We start from the raw sequence: 21,344 nt of genomic DNA on the forward strand, positions 1-21,344 counted from the left end.
ATAGGAGTGTTTTTGAAAGAAAAATCGAAAACCGAGGGTCAAAATATAATTTTAAAAAAATATGTCACCTATGATGCCCAGTCAGCAGTCCCGACGAACTGGAGCGCGCTGCATAGCAAGGCACGCTGGTGTGGTGCTATGCGGAAAACCATGCTGGCAATCTACGTGACCGCGATCGGATGGTTCAGATTTGTTTCCGCGGGTGTGGATGGTCCTGATCTGTTCCCCCTTTAAACGTGATCATACAGTCTAGATTCACTTCCTATTTAAACACGATCGGATGACTTAGATTAAATCACGATAAATAGTATAGATTAACTTCTTATTTAAATGCGATCGGACGGTTCAGATCAAATGCGATGAACGGCTCAGATTAAAAGAAAACGAATATAAATACCTCACTTCACACCAAATCCTAACCCTAGCCGCCATACTCCCCCGCTGGAGAAGAAGAATCAGTCGCCGAAAAGGGTTCTAACACCGATTTTGGATTTTTTTTTTGGTATTTGTAGGTACTTGGAGCGTGTTTTAATCCCTGAAGAAAAATTCAAGAAACTTGGAGATTGTCAGTAGACGTAGCAAAAAAAAAAAAAGGTGGAAGATGAAATTAAAAATAATTTTGAAAAAAAGAAGTGAAAATTTGGATTCTTAGGGTATTTTTGAAAGAAAAATCAGAAATTAGAGGTCAAAACGTAATTTAAAAAAATATTTGTAAGAGGCCCAGTCAGCAGCTCTGACGAACCGGAGCATGCCGCATGACAAGGCACGCTGGTGCGGTGCCACGCGGAAGGCCACACTGGCAATCCGCATGACCGCGATCGGATGATCCAGATTTGTTCCCGTGCGTGTGGACGGTCCGGATCCTTTCCTCCTTTAAACACGATCGTATGATCCAGATCAAATTGCGATGAACGGTCCAGATTCACTTCATATTTAAACGCGATCGGACGGTCCATATCAAATCGCGATGAGCGGTCTAGATTCACTTCTTATTTAAATACAATCGGACGGTTCAGATCAAACGTGATGGACGTTTCATATTAAAAGGAGACAGATATAAATACCACATTTCACACCAAATCTCTGGAGAAGAAAAACCAGTCATCGGGAAGGGAGTCGACCGCCACCCGCAGCCGTACCAGAGTCACCTACGACCGTCAAAAGAGGTCAACAAATTTTCATTCGTTCGAAATTCGATTTTGAACACCCCTATGGCAAAATTGGAATAAAAAGACTGGCGGATAAGTCAAAAACTGCGGGTAAAAATTAAAGTTTAGTGTTCGGATATCGATTCGAGTAAAAATCCCTCACCATATTCTTTGTTATGGAATTGAAGTTTAATTATAAATAATATGGTATTTTGTACAATTTAAAAAATCTCGATAATTAATCACAGGTTACTAATGGAGTCAGAACCGGTTATTATTCATTGTTTATCATGTTTGATCGATTTTATAGTTTTTAATACATGATAATACGCTGGAGTTGGTAAGATGATTTAGTTGTATTTTCTTGATGAATGTATTGCTTGTTTTGCGTGATTTACAGTTAAATGGTGAAATTAGAACTTGAATTTAAATAGAAAATTGTTTGATTAAGTGAATAAATGAATGGTAGCCTTATTGGATATTCTGAGAGATGATGAACGGACCAAGTACATAGGGAACTCTACCGTGAACGTTGCCTCATAACGGACGGAGTATGGAGGATTGATACTTTTGCACTCATACCGGACGAGGTATAGAGACGACTGGTTAATTGAAAATGTTGAATAAATGTTCACGCATAATGGAGATATCCCTACGAACCCTCATGGATATTAGTAGGCAGATAAAAAGAAAAGATTTTTGTTTAGATTAATTGTACATGAGATTATAAAATTGTTTATACCATTACTTCTGTAGGTCAGTTTTGCAAATTTCACTACGATAAACGTACAATAAATAATTTTACTTATGATAAATGAATTTACTTAAAATAAGAGCTCTATTAGTTGTTTTCATGATTTTTACCGACTTTCATTTCTGTATCGGTGAGTAATATGATATTCTTACTAGGGTAGTGTAGCTCACTCTTTCATTAATCATTTTAACTCAAGAGGATCAAGATTCAGATTCCGATCCATAAGAAGGTTGCGAATAGGATATTCAATTTGTTTATTTTTCATTTATTTCTTTGATTATTAGTTGTTTTTTTAAAAATGTTATTCTTGTAGTCCTATTGGGTATTCTAAATTATTATGTAAGAAATGTAAACCCTAACGATATTATTTTACTTCCGCACTTAATTTATTTACTTCATTTCAAGTTTCGGACCCTTACAACTATACTATACATAAAGTAGTTGTGGAAGCTACGAGAGGAAAGTATATCAGGTCTACTGGATCGAAGCATATATTGGCTGTTAAGTACTAAAGATCATCTAAAAGTTGAAGGTGTGGATTTTTTGTTGGTCTCATACACGTTCCTTGTATTTTAGGTGAGTAACAAGTAAGAGTTGAAGTTTACTTATGTCATTAAAAGAGAATTTTTTTTATTGTCCACTCATTATTGGTAAAAGTATACTCATTACAATAAATGTATACTTTACACTAGAGTTTGATCTCATTGGGACAATATTAGAAATTTATATTTTTCGCATTTAATGTAAACAATTTCTTTCAAATTGATTATTTACTTTTAGGGTTTTTATTTAATACGAGTAGGTATGAGATGATAATAGTTAGTTGAAGTAGATTAAACTAAATATAATATATTTTATCATATATTTAGAATGACAGATAACTAAAAAATTTATTACCGTTTTTGAAATATTGATAATGATTATGGAGATGATAGAAATGAAGGGTAGAGGATAGTAGCTTCAACATCGATTAGGGTGAGCTAATGAGAGTTGTAAGGCAATGGCAAGGCAATAAAAATTTTCATGCAAATAAGAAAAGCAATGTTCTCTTCCTTCTCAATTGCAATTGAGACATTTTATCTCAATAAAAAATATTAACTAATTAAGCTTTTCTCTTTTCCATCACAATACCATTCAAGCCAAATACTTCTCTAATTTCTCCACCTCCTCCTGGCTTCCAATATACAGAGGAACACGTTGATGAATCTGTAGCAGACCAAAAACAGTTCATAAGTTCACCAAATTCAACACAAAAAAACTTCCAAATCATTCATTTGATTAATTAAACTCACCTCAACAGGTGTAATGTCAAGTATTCTCTGATGTCCATCAGACCCTTTTCCTCCAGCTTGCTCCACTATAAAGCTCATGGGTGCACATTCGTACAAGAGCCTCAGCTTCCCATTTTTGCTTTTCTTATCTCTTGGGTAGCCATAGATGCCGCCGTACAGCAGAGTCCGATGGAAGTCACCGACCAGGCTACCGATGTAACGAGCCGAGTAGGGCTTGCCACTAGGACCTGGGTCCTTAAGATCATCGATGTACTTCTTTAATTTATCATCCCACAATTGGTAATTCCCTTCATTAAATGCATAAATTTTTCCTGCTTTTGGTATCTGGATATTTTCTTGGGTCAAAACGAATTCTCCATACATGGGATCTAGAGTAAAAGCAAACACTCCTTGTCCTAATGTAAGCACAAAGATGACAGAGCTTGAGTACATGCAATACCCAGCAGCTAGTAGGTTGCTTCCTGGCTGGCATACGCTCACTACGCACCTCTGTTCCGTTTGGCCCAGCTGCGTTCATGTCTCATATATATCAAACTCTTATGTTATGGGTTTCTTATATATATGTATATATATATATGTTGTGGAAAGGAGTTTACAGTAGAGTCATCACTGATATCGGCGAGGCACTCGTCATTGGGACTGTATATGCCGAAGATGGATCCAGTTGAGACTGCAGCATCGATGTTGGATGATCCATCAAGTGGGTCAAACACTACAATATAGTTCCCGGAATAGCTCTCTTCTACTGCAACTGGTACGTCTTCTTCCTCTGATGCTATAATCCCTGTTCTTCCACTTGATCTCAGGCAGTTTGAGAATACCTGAAAATACAAAAAAGTCACTCTCTTTTACTATTGAGTTAAGTTGTGGCGAGCAAAGTTAAGTTCTGACGAGATTTACATCTTCAACAAGGTTCTCTTTTGTTTACACTCCCTTTTACTATTGAGTTAAGTTATGGCGAGTTAAATTAAATTGTGACGAGCTTTACGTCTTTATTGAGGTTCAAACATGTAATTTTCAAATAGAATACAGAAGTTTTAATTACCAAACCACCGTCTATTGTTGGTAATAAAGTTAATCCGAATTACTATCTATTCACATAAGCCAAATAATTTTATTTCCTTCCCTTCTCTCTTCTTCATTTTCCATCTCAAGAAACAGACTTAAGGAAACTTAAGCTTGGCCTACTATTTCTATTACTGATTGGTTGGATGATAATTATCCTGAGTTTGTTCGTATTGGGTATATGTTGCTTGTTAGTGGAAGTGAGAGTAATAATGACTAACCTCATTGGAAACAACATCAAGCTTCTTCTGATCCTCTCCTTGAACATTGACAGCTCCTTGAACACCAGTCAAGTTAGAGATGCCAGCCCTTTGAACCAAAGAAGCAATCTGCTTGCACGCCATTGAAATGCTTGAAATCACAATGGTTAATTCTGCATCAATCACCCCCGCCTGCTCCTGCTTCAACAACCAATTCGTGAGCGTCTGAATCTCAAACTTACTCTTCTTCTTGGTCTCGGTCTCAGATGCCGTCTCAAGAGCCATGCACTGTACACTCCCACCAACATGTCTTCTCTTGATGGGACAAGAAACCAGAGCTTTGGAGTGAAATAGTCGGAGTTGAAAGGGAGAGAGGCGCGAGAGCGAGCGGGAACTTGAGATGAGGAGGAGATTCGATGATGAAGATGATGCGGTTGCTGCTGCTGTAGCAGCCATGGTTGTTTCCTTTTTAATTTAATTTGTTTTTGAAAAAAGATTTGTTGATTATAATTTGTTCTGGTTTTTTATTTATTGTTTGGATTGTGTTGTGTAGAGTGAAGGAGGGAATGTGAGGTTCGCGACGATTTCTGTTTTAATGGGCCCCACTTATCTTTCTCAGAGAATCCATTTCCTAACCATGCTTGCTTGCTTGCTGGCTATCCGGCTTCAAATGGGCTGGGCTGGGCTTATCTGACCACGGTCGTAAACACTTATTAAAAGGTTGTTTCTTAATTTTTCTTCTAAAATTAGAATTATTGATGATAACTCAATTTTGAAAATATTAATGGGAACAAGAGAAAAAGGATTAGTGGGGTCCAGCTTGTCGTGCGGGTGTGCGTGTGGGTCTAGATATATGTCCCGTGTGTATGTATATATGTATAAATGCGAATACTTATTTTTATTTTTCTAAAAATGATAATATTATCATTCATTAATAACCCATTACAATCATCTCAAGGGCGAAGGCCTCCGAGACATGGAAGTCTGAATAGGAACGAGCCTCCCTCGTAAGTCTGTGTGCATGTACATTGGAATTCCTATTGACCAGACTAATAGATATATCAGGTATATTGGTTAAAAGATCCCGACAATTTGCTGTGATGAAAGTATTCGGAGCAGTCTTCCTCACTAGCCCCTAATGCTCGTACAACTTTTTAGGCATCAATTTCAAAAATATTAGGACCCTTGCAGTTTACACAAATGAATTGGAGCACAGAGTGACACCCCAATAGTTTCGTCAAATAGGCAGAACGACATCTCGGGATCCGTCTTGAGAAAGCCTTAATGATGATACCTTCAGAATTTTGAATAATCCCTAAAAAACTGCCCTATGCAAGATCACTGAAAACGGCTCCATCCATATTACATTTCCAAATACTAGAGGGAAGGGGCCGCTAATGGGTGTGTGCGGTCATCGTGCCTTGACCCAGGGCCAGTCCACCATTTCTCATATCATGTGCCTATTTCCACTTCTGAAGGTATTTGCGTGACAAACTAACCATTGTATGATCTGCAAAAATTCTTCTGGACCACTAAGCCTCGTTTCACTCATACCATAGATGCCACGACATATAGACTCTTCACCATAACTTGCCGATTGGGAAGTAAGCAAAAATTCCATCCAATCCCGTATATTATCCGAAACTGTTTGTAATTGAGCCTGCCCCAGTGCCTACCAATAGCCCTTGGCCTTAACACAGTGAAACAATACATGACTCGGGGTCTTCACTTGCCTACAACGACAACAATCGACTGGAAGATCAATGTCTTTCGTTTGTAGCCTAGATTTCACTGGGAGAATATCATTCATGAGATGCCATGTAAAGTTTCTCACTTTCGGGGGTAGTTATAAGCTCCATGTTATATTCTAAGCTCTCCTTGTTTCTTACCCCGGAGGTGTATAAGTTCCCATAAAAATCTGATACGCAAATTTAATTAAGAATTTCCCATTCTCTGTAAGACTCCATATGACCTTATCTTCCCTACAGTTAACATCCAATGGTATACTTAATATAATGTCAGCCTCTTCATCCAATAAACCGTTAACAAGCTCCTCATTCCATCCCTGACCATTCTCATGTAGGGGCCCATTAATTGTTAAATCCTCCCATCCTTTTAAACATGGACTATGTACATAAAAATCATTTTTACCCGGTAACCAGGGATCATCCCATATCTTCACTCTGTTTCCTGTACCTATAATCCACCACAAGTCATTTTGCACCACATCGATTGCGGCAAACAAACTCTGTTATGTGAAACTTAGTCTAGATCCTAGTTCCTTATGTATGAGATCACATTGCAGAAAATAATTGGCCTTAAGAACTTGGGAAACCAAAGCACCTCTAGATGTTGGTAAATCTGCCAGCATTGCTTGGCAAGTAGAGCTAGGTTGAACTCATATAACTGCTTAAAGCCCATTCCCCCCTCGACCTTACTTCTGCATAATGCATCCCATGACATCTACTGAACAGGTCCTACCACCATTTGCTTTCTTCCCTCACCAGAAACTATTCATCATTTATTGGAGCTTGTTACAAAACAAAACAGGGATATGAAATATTTCCATACAAAAAGTCGACAGTGCTTATGCGATCGAGCGAAGCAAAACTTCCTTACCTGCCCTAGAGAGAAACTTATTACCCCACCCATTCAAACGAGCACTAAGAGTGGTTTTAAATAAACCAAATATGCTTCTCTTACTCCATCCCACCAAAGAAGGAAGATCCAGGTACTTACCATGATCCATACATTTATGCACCCCAAACATTGTGTTCAGGATGTTGCGGAGGTATTGACGAGTATCCGAACTATAGAAAGTGGCAAACTTTAGATAGTTTACAGCTTGCCCCAAGGCCGAAAGACAGGAGATCTATCACAACCATGCATTCCTTAATACTTTCCCTGAAGAAAAACATGGAATCATGATAGATGCCCAAAAAACACAAGAAGGATTGCAAACAAAAACTTCTATTTTTGGGATAGAAAACCACAATTTTCTTGTTAATTAATACTTGCCTCATCCATAGTCTGATGGAGCATTAAATAGGAAGGGAAACAACAACTTCTCCCTGCTATACAGGGAGCACAACGACTAGTAGCAACCAAATAATCTCAATAACTCAAAAGATAAGATAATCCTGAAAATAAATTAAAAAAACAGAAGATAAATTGATGCTGAATAGTTGACCAGGTCTTGATGAAGTTCTTCTTGCTTCAACGATACCAGAATTAGAGATACTTGGGATTCTTGACTAGGATCCTTGTTGATCTTCTGGTTGTATCATTGCTTCCCTCTTTTGCATGAACCTTATCCTCAAGGTTCAAGTGGCCGAATTTATTTATTAGTTCGGTTCTATTTTTCTAGATAGCTTCTTCTGGGGGTAAATTTTTCTATTAGACAAGACTTTTTTCAACAAATTTTGCTCCCCTTTTGATCCATCGGGGTTCTAAAATGGTTTGGGGTTGTAGTAGTAGGTCCCCATCTTCAGATATTTCAGGTAGATTTTCAATAGGGGTAATTGCTTTGCCAATATATTTTTTTAACATGGAGACGTAAAAAACGGGATGGATACGCGACCCTTGTGGAAGTAGAAGCTTGTAAGCAACGGGGCCAATACAACGAAGGATCTAATAAGGCCCATAGTATCGACATACGAGCTTTTGGAAGGCTCTCTTGAAAATCATTTGCTGCTGATATGGTCGGAGCTTAAAAAAGACCCAATCGCTCTCCTAAAATTCGACTTCACGCCGATGGGCATTGGCGGTGGCTTGCATTCGACTGTTGGCTGCTTGTAAATTAGTTCAAAGTTGTTTGAAGAGGGCATCTCAGTTACAAAGCTGTTGGTCAACTTTATTGACAAGGGTTGAGCCGTCTTGGTAACGTGGAATGGGCGGCAACGGTCTCCCATATAAGGCCTGAAAAGGCATCATCTTGATAGAGGAGTAATAGGTTGTGTCATACCAAATTCGGCCCAAAGAAGGAGAGAACTCCACTTGTATGGTTGTTGGTTGCTTAAGCATCATAGATATTGTTTCACACTGCAGTTCATAACTTCTGACTATCCATCTGTTTGCAGATGGTAGGAGGAGATCATTCGGAGCTGGGTGCCAGACAACTTAAAAAACTCTTGTCAGAAGCGGCTAGTAAAGTCTGGATTCCTGTCACTAATTATGGAGCGAGGCATACCATGTAATTTTACCACATTGTCCATAAATTTTTCTACCACGGTCTTAACGGTGTAAGGGTTAGCTAAAACAATAAAGTGCGCACTCTTGCTAAGACGATCAACCATAACAAAGATAGTATTCTTTCCATTTGAGATAGGTAGTCCTTCAATAAAATCCATGGAAATATCATCCCATATTTGGTAAGGGATTGACAACAGTTGGAGAAGGCCGACTGGTGAGAGTGTCTCGGTTTGACTCGTTGGCAGGTGTCACATACTACTACATATTCTTTAATATCTTGGTATATGGCTGGCCAATAAAATTATTGGGCCAATCTTTTGTAAGTTCATTGGAAACCTGAGTGGCCACCTGTCAAAGATGAGTGGAATTCCTACAATAATTATTGTGTAATTTCTGATTTAGGAGGGACAACAATTCGATGCTTAAAATAAATTAACCCGTTCTTGAGTGAAAAGGAACCACCTACTGAGTCAGTGGCTAACTTGCGAGCTGTTTACAAGAATGATCTGCAGCTTCTCAAATGGTGTTCGACAAATTATTTTTGGGTATAGAGATAGTGTGTAGAGTGGGGCTATCTTCCCTAAGAGATAGAGCATCGGCGGTCGAGTTTGTTTTTCCTGGTTTGTACACGATCTCATATTCATAGCCAAATAACTTAGAGAGCCACTTTTGCTATTCTGGAGTTGTAATTTGTTGGTCTAGCAAATACTTTAAAATTTTCTGATCTGTGTGCACATAGAACTTTCTGCCCATCAAATACAGACTCCATAATTTTATGGCAATAACAATGGCAAACATCTCTTTGGCGTATATCGACCATGATTGCTTGACAACGCCTAATGCTCGACTCATATAAGCTATAAGCTGCCCATGCTGAGTGAGGACGACCCCAATGCCGCAGCCAGAAGCATTAGTTTCTATGATAAATGGCTCTTCAAAATTCAGGAGTGCCAAGGTAGGAGTTGTGGTCATAGCAACCTTGAGGTTTTGAAAAGCTGATTCTGCTTCCTTGAACCACCCAAATTGTCCATTTTTTCGGAGATTAGTCAAGGGCCAAGCAAGAATTCCGTACTGCCGAACAAAATTCCGGTAATAGCCTGTCAAACCTAAAAATCCTTTTAGTTCAATGATGTTGTTTGGTTGAGGCCAATCTAATATGGCCTTAATTTTGGTTTGATCCACTTTGACCCCTTGTGATGTGACTATGTGCCCCAAGTATTCAAGTTTCTTTTACCTAAAGACACATTTTTCACCTTGATGAAAAATTAATGTTATCGAAGGATGTCAAAAACCTCCTTAACCTACTCAAGATGCAATTCCCAGCTGAGACTGTATATTAAGATGTCATAAAAAAAATTAGAACAAACTTACTGAGATGTTGACGGAAGATGTTGTTAATGACTGTTTGAAAGGTGGAAGGGGCATTACAAAGCACAACTGGCATGACGAGATATTCATAATAACCGTTATAAGTGCGAAAGGCCATCTTGTGCATATCCGATGGATGTACTCTTACTTGGTGGTAACCCACGATGAGATCGAGTTTAATAAAGAAAGCAGCTCCATGGAGTTCATCTAGCATGTCATCAACGTTAGGGATGAGAAACCTGTCTTTGATGGTGACTGAATTGTGGGCTCGGTAGTATGTACAAAACCTCCAAGTTTCATCTTTGTTGTGTACCAATAGCACCGGTGAGGAGAACGGACTGGTGCTTGGCTGAATTAGCCCTGAATCAAGCATTGTATTCACTTGTTTTTCAATTTCACTTTTATGGAAATAAGCATACCTATATGGCCTGACATTGACGGGTTCAACCCCTTCCTTCAAACTGATGTGGTGATCAACATCTTGGCAGGTAGGAATTGATTGTGGATCTTTGAAAAGATCCTGGTACTGATCCAAAAGAGCTTGCATATCTAGATGGAGCTGATCAGAGAGGTGCTATTTTCTGTCTGCAGATACACCACAAACAAAGAGGAGTGTCGAAGCATGCTTTTGGCGACTTCTTCAGCTAAAGCAATCTGGAGAGGTGGAGCGTCAAGGCCTCGTAACTGTCGCAATCGACCACCCCACTGGAATTCCATGGTCATCCGACCCCAATCACATATAACAGCTCCTAATGCTTCAAGCCACTGAACTCAAAGAACAAGATCGAGACTAGTTAATGGTAAAGTAAAAAGAGTCAAATGGAAAACAATACCTTAGATGTTAACCGACACATTTTTAAATCATCCGTGACATTTCATTGGACTACCATTCACAACTTTAACCGAAAAGGCTTGAGTCGGGAGTATTTATAATTTCAGCAAGCTTGCGACCTGCTCACTGATAAAATTGTGAGTCGAGCCGCTGTCGAGGAGGATGACGATGCGTGGACTGTGGATGGTTGCATCAACATGCATCATTTTTGTGGTGGACCAACCAGTGAAAGCATGAAGGGAAATTTGGGATTCCTCTTCTTTCGGTTCTTTTTCTTCTTATTCGGTCCCTTTTAAGAGCAGGACTTGAGCTCGGCGATAGTGTTAGCCTGCAGTAAATTTCTCGTTGTAATTGAAGCAGAGGCCCTGCATTCGACGGTGTTGCATCTCTTCCCACGAGAGGCCCTTCGGGGCAGAATCTACAGCTAGGGTTGGGGGTGGGTTGATCGGGTTACGTTCGACCCTATTGAACCTTCTCTGTTGACCCACTTGCTCCTCCTTCATACGGGCCAAGCTGATGGCCTCTTTCAATGATTTGGTCTTGAACATCCAAATACCTTCAGCAATTTCAGGCTTTAGTTCACCAATAAATGTACCCATCAGGGACTTTTGAGTCCAACCTCTCACTTTATTGCTCAACCTTTCAATTTTTTTTTTTGATAATCTCATAAGGGCCCAATCTGCCTCACTCTGGATAGAGCTTCGTCGAAATCTTCACATTCGGGTGGACCAAAGCGAGCCCAAACCTCTTTTTTAAATCCTGTCCATGTCATCATTCTTCTTTTTTCTTGATAAGTCCAATGAAGCCATTACCACCACTGGTTGGCTTCGCCCTCCAGGTGAAAAGAATATGGTTGGATTTTCTGCTCTTTGGGAATTCCTTGATACTCAAAGAATTGTGCAACGCGGTTGAGCCATTCGATCGGATCATCTCCAAAAAGATAAAAAATTCCAACTTGACGAGTTTGGAGAAGAATGGCTGTCGACCACTGTCATTTCACTCAGATCCTTCGTCACAGTTTTGTCGCGTTTCTCTATTTCAGTTTGGAGTATTGTAGCTGAAGCCTTCACGATTGATTAATAGAGTCTCTGTTAATCGTTTGAGGGTATCCTCCATTTGGCGAAGTTTATCGGCGACTCCAAACTCCATCCGGTTGAAGCTGTCCTGCAGTCCTCTGACACTTTCTTTCAAATTCTTAATCCTTTCCTTGTGAGACATGGCTCTGATACCAAAATGACAGATACCCAGAAAATACAAGAATGATTACAAATGAAAGCTTCTATTTTTGGGATAGAAAACCACAATTTTCTTGTTAAGTAATACTTGCCTCATCCATAATCCGACGGGGCTTTAAATAGGAAGGGAAACAATAACTTCTCCCTGCTATCCAGGGAGCACAACGGCTAATAGTAACTAAATAATCTCAACAACTCAAAAGATAAAATAATGTTGGAAGTAAATTAAAAAAACAGAGGATAAATTGATGCTGAATAGTTGACCGGGTCTTGAGGAAGTTCTGCTTGCTTCAACGATACCAGAATCAGAGATACTTGGGATTCTTGACTGGGATCCTTGCTGATCTTCTGGTTGTATCAAATCATCTGTGAAAAAAAAGTGGGAAATGCTAGGGATTTATCAGCACAGCTGCACCCCATGTAGGTCACCCACAGCCTCCACCCGCCGGAAGAGCTCTCAGATGCCCTCTGTACATAAAATAAAAAAAAAATAGGGAGAAAGGGGATCCCCTTGACAGAGTTCTCGTTAGGGAGTAATTAGGCCTAAAGATGCACTATTCAAACATATTCGGTATGTAACCGACGACACACACTGTATAAGGAGCTGAACCCAGCACTCTATAAACCCCAGTCTTAACAATATTACCTCCAAGTAATCCCATCGAACGCGATAATACGCCTTGCTAATATCAATTTTCAGTACCATGTCAACTTGTTTTCGTGGGCCAGCCGTCTTCATACTATGAATCAATTTAAAAGACAATAAAAGATTATCCGTCATCATCCTTCTAGGAATAAAAGCAGACTACGATTAAGAGATAGTGGTCGGGAGGATACCACACAGTCGATTTGCCAACACTTTTACATAAATCTTATAGACAACATTACATAGGGAGATTGACCGGAGGTTTCGAATCATTTTCTAGTTATCTGACTTTGGAATAAGGACTACATTCGTCTCATTAGCCTGCTCAGGAAAACATCTCCAGAAAACCAATTCTGACAATAGGAGATGACCTCAGGACCCACAATATGCCAATTTTTTTTTATAGAAACAAGGATTCATACCATCAGGCCTCGGAGGCAAATAGTGATGTTTGTATTTAGTATTAGATGCAGATTTGTTTTTGTGTGGGTAAAGAGATGATGGTGCATACATTTTTCACCTTCATATAAGTGCTAATTTAATTCATTTGAGAAAATAAGAAGAAAAGTGGAGATTCTTCAAGACAACCTCATAGGGTTTTATTTCTCTTAAACCCTTGTTCTTTTTTTTTTTTTTTTTTTTTTTTTTTTTTTTTTCAGTATAAGTAAACGATTTCTATACTTTCTCTTTAAATTTTTATAAGTTTTTAACATCCAAAATCTATTCATGTCATTTTTAGTCATCTTTTTCATGATAATGATTAGTAATTTTAACAGATCAAGTATTGCTTGTAATATTTTCTTTAATATCTCTGTTAACTTAGAATAATTTAGTATATTTTATTTTCAAGTATCCTATATTTTCAATCATCACAATATTTTTTTTTTTATTATGCAGTATCTATTATGTATTAACAACTACAGCTAAGATAATGGGATTCGATAAGTTTCGTATCATGATTGTACTATTTGAAAAACAGTATTAGAATTATAGATTTTGATGCAAAAATTCAATTACTATAACATAGTTTCCATAACTAGGGAACTTAATGGACTGCTAATAACTTTTTTTTGGGCTCAATCTTTGTAGATGTAATTAAAACTTTTGCTTTCATCCATTGCTTCTTGCTAGGGAAAAAAAATTGTAGTGATTAAAACTTTTTTGAATAGAGAATTGTGAGTTGAAATGTAAAATCTAGAACATATTAACTAAAATTATCGTGTATTATATAAGTCAAAGTTAACTAGTACAATTTTGTTATTGAACTGAATTAAATAGTACAATTCTAATAATATTAAATTTCTAAATATGTTTCGATTAAGATTCAAGTAATCCATTAATACTATTAAATACAAAAATTTCATTGTAAAGCGATTGTCAAATAGAAAAAAACAAAAGAATTAGAATATGCAAGTAATAAAAAAAAAAGGCATTATTGGGAGGGCTATGAAAAAAGAAATTAAAATCGGGGGTTTTGCGGAAATAAGAGAAAATTGATGGTTAGTTATGTAAATTGAGCGGAGACTCTGTCGATCTTGCAATCGGGCTTAACGGAGCCGGCCGCCTAAACCGTCAACACCATGATCCTTCCTATGGTTGAATACTTGACAAATGTCCTCCCTCGACGTGAACGAGAATGACCCAACCACGAAGGCAGGAATATCTGAAATTTTAAGTTGCTTCTTAAACACAAAAATTCTTCTGAGTAAAATTTTTTTTTTTTTAAAAAAAAAAAATTAAACGTGCAAGCAATAAGTAGTAAGAGAACGAACACGAACCAAAACTGGAATCAGTAATAAACAGAAGAAAACAAAAGATGACCCAAGTAGTAAAATTAATTTTGATGTGTTAATACTGAATTAAAAATAAAATTAACTCGTGAAAAAAAATAGAAAACAAAAAAGGGTGGAGAAATCCAAGAGAGTGGTAATCCGCCAAACGCGTCCCAATTTTATTTTATTTTATTTATTACAACATTAAAATTAAGAGGAAACACAACACATTCACTCAAACCCAATTAATAAATAGGAGTTAGGGCAGTCTATATATAGACCCTTCATATCATTTCTGGATTCTCCCATCCACCCACCTCCATACATCTATATATATATATATATATATAAAACACCTTCTCAATTCAAACCCAATAAACCATTTTCACAAACTCTTAACCTTCTCTCCCTTCATGGCTCCTTCACTAAAATTTCCATTCCTTCTCTTCCTCTCATCTCTCTTCCTCAATGCAGCTCTAGGTAAATCAAAATCACAGACTACGTCATACCCTGTTTTTCTTTTCTTCAGAAATTTGATGAGGTTGGTGCATTTTTGCAGGGGAAATTGTGTGCGAGGAGTTGCCGAAAGATAAGTGCGCCTATGCGATATCATCGACGGGGAAAAGATGTTTGCTGGAGACGTATATAAGGAGAAATGGAGGGGTGGAGCTGGTCTGCCGAACATCGGAGGTGGTGGTCGATAGGATGGCGAAATATGTAGAGACCGATGAATGCGTCTCTGCTTGCGGCGTTGATCGTAACTCTGTCGGAATCTCCTCTGATTCTTTGCTCGATTCTTCCTTCACCTCCAAGCTCTGTTCTTCTGATTGTTTCCACAACTGCCCCAACATTGTTGACCTTTACTTCAATTTGGCTGCTGGTGAAGGTACTTGCTTAATTTACAACGATCATGATTATGAATTTCTCACGTCCTTAGATTAGAACATAATGAACTACAAATTGGGGTTTTATACTTGAAATAAGAGAAATAAGAGGAAGATGATGAGACTAATTGAAAGATTTAATTTTTAAATTATGATTGTTCTCATAAATCTTCAAATATATATATAGGCATTAATATAATTTTTTAAAATTTCAAATACATGAATCATAATTTAATTTAATACATGAATCTTTAATTTCTTAATAAAACAAAATATCTATAAATTATTATTTTCAACAAGCAAGGCATCTATACTGCTTTTCTTGTTTCTGAAACTAAGTAATGTCCAACTATGATGTTGACAAAGTTTCTTATTTTGATTTTCAAAACATGAATGGTATGTGATGTGTTTCTGCTTCTGCTGCAATCAAAGAATAATTATATATACATATATATATATATATATTATTATATTATATTTGATATATAAAGCAAAATGTAAGAATTTGTCTGTTGACTAATAATAAAAGTTACAAATTGAACAGGTGCATTTTTGCCTGACCTGTGCGAGGCTCAACGCAGCAATCCCCACCGTTCAATGATCGAGATATTGAGCTCCGGTGCAGCCCCTGGTCCGATATCTAGTGAATCATCTGAATCTGCTGCGCCTGCACCGGCTCTCCTGTAATCAACAATGCTTTAGTGAATATATAATATATATATATATATATATTATTATTTCATTAAAAAAGCTTACTAGTTTAGATGGCTTATACATTTTACAGAGGAATAATTAGCACAAAAATATTATAGGGAGAGAAATAAAAAAATGGAATGGGAAGAGTTAATATTGGCAGAATATTATTATTATTATTATTATTGTTATTATTATTATTATTAAAAATATGAAGAGAGACATTACATATTTCCCATTTATACACTGTCGGGTTTTTTTTTTTTTAAATTAAACATATACATACACAATTTCATCCTATAATATATTCTTTTTAATTTAGTTTCTTTTTTTTTTTGGGATCGTTTTGTACAACGATTATCATCGTTAAACACAGCTAGCATGTTGCATATTCTGTTTGAAGAAAAAAATATAAATTTTTTTTTATCTAATTAAAAAGAAATACATATATATATAATAATCAACAATTTATATATAGACAGTGATAAATTTATCTATTTATATTATCTAATCGTTCATTTGTCGCTATTTAATTAATTATTATTTTATTTTATTTTTTTATAATTATTAATTTAAAATTTTTATTCCTAACTAACAATTTATAATTTTGAATTATTTTTTCACGTATTCAATGCTTATTTTTGTCAAAAATTTGTTGCTTCAAGAGAGGAGAAATATAAATCATATAGAAACGATTTTTCTGTTAAATGATTATTACTTTATCATCTCTTTTTTAAAGTAATTCGATATCTAAAATCATACATATAAATATACTATAGAAATTATATATTATATTTACACCGAATTAAAAATAATATATTTATTTATAATTAAAATTTATATTATATAACTACATAAATTTGAACAATTTTTTTACATCTAAACACAAATTTTACCTGATTAAAATTTGATTAAAAATTAATCTGATTGAATTCAACTTTTTTTTTTATTTTAAAAAAATAATTAGAATCGTAACGTATCAAATTAAATTTTTATTTTTTACATTACTAATTCGATCTTCTTATATGATTTCATTTCTATACGCAAACCCTTCAAGAATTAAGGTTTATTAGATTAATTTTAACTCTAACTTTTAGTTAATTACTTGGATTAAAGTACCTAAAGCATAACATAATATTTTCATTTATCCAACTCACAACTGGTCGTTCAACACGTCTATTCGGGAACCTCACTGGGCTTATGAGAAAATATTAGATTTTAAAAATGAGTGGTTTTAATTTATACAATAACTGAGTATTATTATTTAATACATATTTCCTGTTAAAATAAATGAATAAATAAAAGAAAAACATTAATTTTCAAAAGTGGATATCATCGGTTACTTCCATATCGTGCCATAATCTGTCCCTTTTTAACTGATCACCTGAAATTTTAAGGTCAAATAATATTTTTGTTTGACTTTGAAAATTACACTCCTAATTTTGCTTTTCCTCATATATTTGTGGGTGTGTGTATATATATGTATATATATTTTTGGGAAGAGTGTATATATGTAATGTCCATACCATTTTTTTTTTAAATTCTGAAAATTAATATTAACTCAATTTGGAACAAAAAAGACGTATGGTTCTTCTTGTACACCAACATGCAGTAGTTTATGCATATGTCTATATATATATATATATATATATAGATAAAATCTTAAATTTGTGTTGATATAATTCATCATGATAATAAATGGGTTTATTGGTGATCAAACAATCAAAATATAAATACGTGAGAATTAAATTAATTTGAAGATATATCAATGAATATTCAAGTTTTATTGTTATTATTATATTACATCCAAAAATATGAATGTGATACAATAGAATGGCTATTTGAATTTCCTGTATGCATTACAACTTTAATCGGTATAAATCAAACAATTAATTGCAATCGTGTGAAAGGGAAAGCCAAACTTATTCAAAACAATATAAATTAATTAACACTTGGGTAGATCACGTGGAGGTGGAGGAAGCCTAGTCCATGGCGTCGGCCCATTCTCGACCACGAAAGCGGCCGCCAAGCCCCACGGCAAGTGAACGTCCAGATGACAGTGCATGAACCATACACCTGCATATACATATATATATATATACGTGCATAGATACGCAGTTAAAATCAAAGTAAACCCGGATGATTCTTTTTATTTATTAAATATTAAATGTGGGAAGTTCAACGTTATAAATAAAATAAAAAATGAGAAATAACCTGGATTGTTTGCAATGAATCTGATGACAGCCCAACCTCCGACTGGTACAGCAATGGTGTTACGTGCTTGTGGGTTAACAAGATTTAGCTTCTTTCTATCTCTTACAGGGTCATAGTTCCCAAAGCCCTGGGCCAACACGTGGAAGTTGAATCCATGAAGATGCATGGGATGATTCTCTATCGTCAGCAACGCCGTGTTCTGCAGCACCATCTCCACCCTTGAGTTAAACTTGAGTTTCTTAACACTCGTCGTCTTCGGTGCAAACAACAAGCTCATGTTGTTGCTGTTGTTGGTGTTCGTAAAGTCAAACTTCACCGGCGGCTTGTCGGGGAAATCATCGGTGAAGATCCCATCAACGTTGAAGAAAAAAGCTTGTAGCATGGACAGCGTTGTCGGAGATTGAAACGAGTGGTTGTTCATGCTCGCCGAAAATCGCTGCCCATTGGGGCCTTGACACGTGGCATTCTCCTGGCATGGCTCGAGATTCAACCCTATTGTGACGAACATCCTTTCGTCCACCTCCGTTGGTACGGGGACCCAATGGGGCCCGCCTACCAGTCCGGTTATGTTTGTGTAGAAGTGGTGAGCAGTGGGGGTATCGTGTGGGGCAGGCATTGGTGGCATCAGCGGAGCCAATGTCGTGGCGCCGTCGTAAACCACGACGCCCCTTGTGGTGGTGTTAGGAAAGGGTACGCTGGGTGCGCTGGCGTACGGACTGGCGGCCATGAAGTAAGAACCGATGGGCTGGTCGGCGTGGAGGAGTGCGTCGACGGTCTGACCAGGGGCAACGACGACGACGTCGGTGAGAAATGGGTTGGTATAGGCAGCGTCCAAAGCAACAACAGTCATTTTATGATTAGCAATCTTGAAGAATAGCTGGTTATTGAGTGCAGCGTTGATTATCCTTAGCAGATAGGTCTTTCCTTTCACCACATTAAGCTTGAAAGTATCTGACAATTATAACAAAATATTTAAATAATTGATTAAATTCAAAAGGATATATATATATATATATATAGCTGGGATAAGATGATATGTATTTACGATTTTGGGAGCAAGGATAGAGATCGCCGGGTAAGCCATTGATGGTGTAAGCATCAGAATTGTTGGGACCTCCGCCGACTGCAAGTGCTTCATTTTCAAGTTGAATGATATCGGCGTTCCACCATTCGCCGAGTAGAATCGGAACTTGGTGGTCGGGTTTCGGGAAAGGGAAGGATTTAGGGGATCTGGGTTGGATAATGAGTGCACCGTAGACGGTGGCTCGGAGCACGGAGACATGAGCGTGCCACCAAAGGGTTCCTTCTTGTTTAATCACTTTGAATTTGTAGGTGAAGGTTTTTCCAGGTGGTATGGGACATTGAGTTATCATGTTTGGTCCGTCTGCCCACCCACTTAGTAATTGAAATATTCCATGCCTACATTTCCACGTTATATTATTTCATCAATATAGTCATGTAAATATATATATATATTTTTATTCGTCCAAATAAAAGGGTAAAATATTACCAGTGAATAGTAAGGTTATGGGGAGACTTGTTAAGGACACGAACAAGGAGGGTGTCACCCTCTTGAACTTCTATTGTTGGGCCTGGAAATTTTCCGTTCACTGCGTTTATAACTTGCTTCTTGCATAGTCGCGTAACAGTCAAGTTTTCCACCTGATCCAAAAAAAAAAAAACACCAAACTTCTGTTATATACATACACATATGTATATATATATCTGCAATTTAAAACAGGAGTTTGCATGCATGGAAGTCAAGTAACAAATATAATTGATAAAGGATACTGTTACTATTAGCCTATATATACATATTTGGCTTTACTATGTAATTTTTTATATAAAGATAACTAAACAACTATATTAATAAACTAATCTTCCATAAATATCACATGAAGATGATAATTCAAGAAGTGCTCGTAAAAATAAAAAGGAAGAAAGAATAATTTAAATGAATTGAGTTACATATATATATATATATCTATATATACACATATATGTAGGTAATTACATGAAATGAGTGTTCTACGACAGCAGCAGAAGCCATTGATGAAGAGATCAGAAAAACTAAAGCACAAGCTATCGATATCCAATGATGTGCCATGTTGAAGACGAGAGGTTGGTATTGTTATGGAGGAATTATAAGATGGATACACACACACATATATATATATACACGACGAGTTATGAGGTGGGCTTCTTCTGTGAAGTTACATTTTTTTTATTATAAATTTTTTATTATTTATTTGAAACTCTCTTTCATCATTTTCTTTATTTGATTTCTTGATTCTGAAGTCTCTGCAAAATCCACAAAAAAAGGTATTTAAAAAAAAAAGAAAAAAGGGAGGCGGAGACCCAAATTTAATTTAGAATTTATCTAATGGTTGCGTGACGATCTTGTTATTAATTAAAACCTTATAATTAGTTTTTTTCTGGTCAATAATAATAAATATTTCTTTGAATAGTCAATTAATTAAATCTTAATAAGTGAGTCACTATTCAATGCGGTAGTAGAAGCTTCCTTGTGGAGAGCAGATTAAGTTTGGTTTATGAACAAAACCTAAACATACTAAGCCCATAGACTTTTGATGATAACTGTAGTTGAATTTATAGTTAGCTGTTTTGATTTTTCAACTTTTCCAAGGATTAGTTAAAAAGTCAGGGTTAAGTTCTTTTACCAAATCTACAATTATCCCTCAACAAACAATCTGAATTCAATCACCAAATTAATGAGGAAAAGGAAATCACAATAAAAGACAAACAATTCTTGTCTAATATTGTAGCACCCAACATTTTCTTTTATTTTTATTTTTATTAAATACAATTATTTATTTATTTTATTTTATTTTAATGAAAAAATGGGGTAAAAATTTATTAAGAATTAAATTAAAAATAATTTTGAGAAAAAAGGGTGAAAATTTAAGTTCTGAGAGTATTTTTGAAAGAAAAATTAGAAACCAGAGATCAAAACGTAATTTAGAAAAATTGCGCCACGTCAGATGTCCGGTCAGCAGTCCCGACCAACCAGGACGCGCCAGATAGCAGAT

At 36.4% G+C, this 21,344-nt stretch overlaps 3 protein-coding genes across 3 annotated transcripts; 1 reads left to right on the forward strand and 2 right to left on the reverse strand.

Moving 5' to 3' along the window:
* Positions 1–2,773: 2,773 nt before the first annotated feature.
* HCEF1 (high cyclic electron flow 1) lies at positions 2,774–4,963 on the reverse strand. Its single transcript, XM_022041670.2, has 4 exons — positions 4,481–4,963; positions 3,791–4,015; positions 3,195–3,701; positions 2,774–3,108 (listed from the first exon to the last, which is right to left on the reverse strand). The coding sequence occupies exons 1-4, from the start codon at positions 4,913–4,915 to the stop codon at positions 3,037–3,039; spliced, it is 1,239 nt and encodes a 412-aa protein (XP_021897362.1). The 5' UTR covers positions 4,916–4,963; the 3' UTR covers positions 2,774–3,036.
* Positions 4,964–14,824: 9,861 nt separating this feature from the next.
* LOC110814278 (PAR1 protein) lies at positions 14,825–16,327 on the forward strand. Its single transcript, XM_022041692.2, has 3 exons — positions 14,825–14,983; positions 15,063–15,389; positions 15,932–16,327. Exons 1-3 carry the CDS (start codon positions 14,917–14,919, stop codon positions 16,072–16,074), a joined length of 537 nt encoding a protein of 178 aa, XP_021897384.1. The 5' UTR covers positions 14,825–14,916; the 3' UTR covers positions 16,075–16,327.
* A 1,516-nt stretch (positions 16,328–17,843) lies between these two features.
* Positions 17,844–20,462, reverse strand: LAC7 (laccase 7). The gene is made up of 5 exons (XM_022041695.2): positions 20,309–20,462; positions 19,805–19,956; positions 19,340–19,713; positions 18,295–19,245; positions 17,844–18,156 (listed from the first exon to the last, which is right to left on the reverse strand). The coding sequence occupies exons 1-5, from the start codon at positions 20,399–20,401 to the stop codon at positions 18,026–18,028; spliced, it is 1,701 nt and encodes a 566-aa protein (XP_021897387.1). The 5' UTR covers positions 20,402–20,462; the 3' UTR covers positions 17,844–18,025.
* Between the last annotated feature and the right edge of the window lie 882 nt (positions 20,463–21,344).

This window comes from Carica papaya, chromosome 8 (assembly GCF_054855325.1).
Source record: "Carica papaya isolate Zhongbai chromosome 8, ASM5485532v1, whole genome shotgun sequence".
NCBI lineage: Eukaryota > Viridiplantae > Streptophyta > Magnoliopsida > Brassicales > Caricaceae > Carica > Carica papaya.

Excerpts from the sequence above, each read along its gene's own strand:
- LAC7 (XM_022041695.2), bottom strand. The coding sequence starts at position 20,401 with ATGGCACATCATTGGATATCGATAGCTTGTGCTTTAGTTTTTCTGATC. Across the intron at positions 19,957-20,308 it reads TCGTAGAACACTCATTTCAT|GTGGAAAACTTGACTGTTAC; the intron begins GTAATTACCTAC and ends TTTTTGGATCAG. Across the intron at positions 19,246-19,339 it reads CTATCCTTGCTCCCAAAATC|ATACTTTCAAGCTTAATGTG; the intron begins GTAAATACATAT and ends TATAATTGTCAG.
- LOC110814278 (XM_022041692.2), top strand. The coding sequence starts at position 14,917 with ATGGCTCCTTCACTAAAATTTCCATTCCTTCTCTTCCTCTCATCTCTC. Across the intron at positions 14,984-15,062 it reads CTTCCTCAATGCAGCTCTAG|GGGAAATTGTGTGCGAGGAG; the intron begins GTAAATCAAAAT and ends GCATTTTTGCAG. Across the intron at positions 15,390-15,931 it reads CAATTTGGCTGCTGGTGAAG|GTGCATTTTTGCCTGACCTG; the intron begins GTACTTGCTTAA and ends CAAATTGAACAG.
- HCEF1 (XM_022041670.2), bottom strand. The coding sequence starts at position 4,915 with ATGGCTGCTACAGCAGCAGCAACCGCATCATCTTCATCATCGAATCTC. Across the intron at positions 4,016-4,480 it reads TTGATGTTGTTTCCAATGAG|GTATTCTCAAACTGCCTGAG; the intron begins GTTAGTCATTAT and ends TTGTATTTTCAG. Across the intron at positions 3,702-3,790 it reads ATATCAGTGATGACTCTACT|CTGGGCCAAACGGAACAGAG; the intron begins GTAAACTCCTTT and ends ACATGAACGCAG.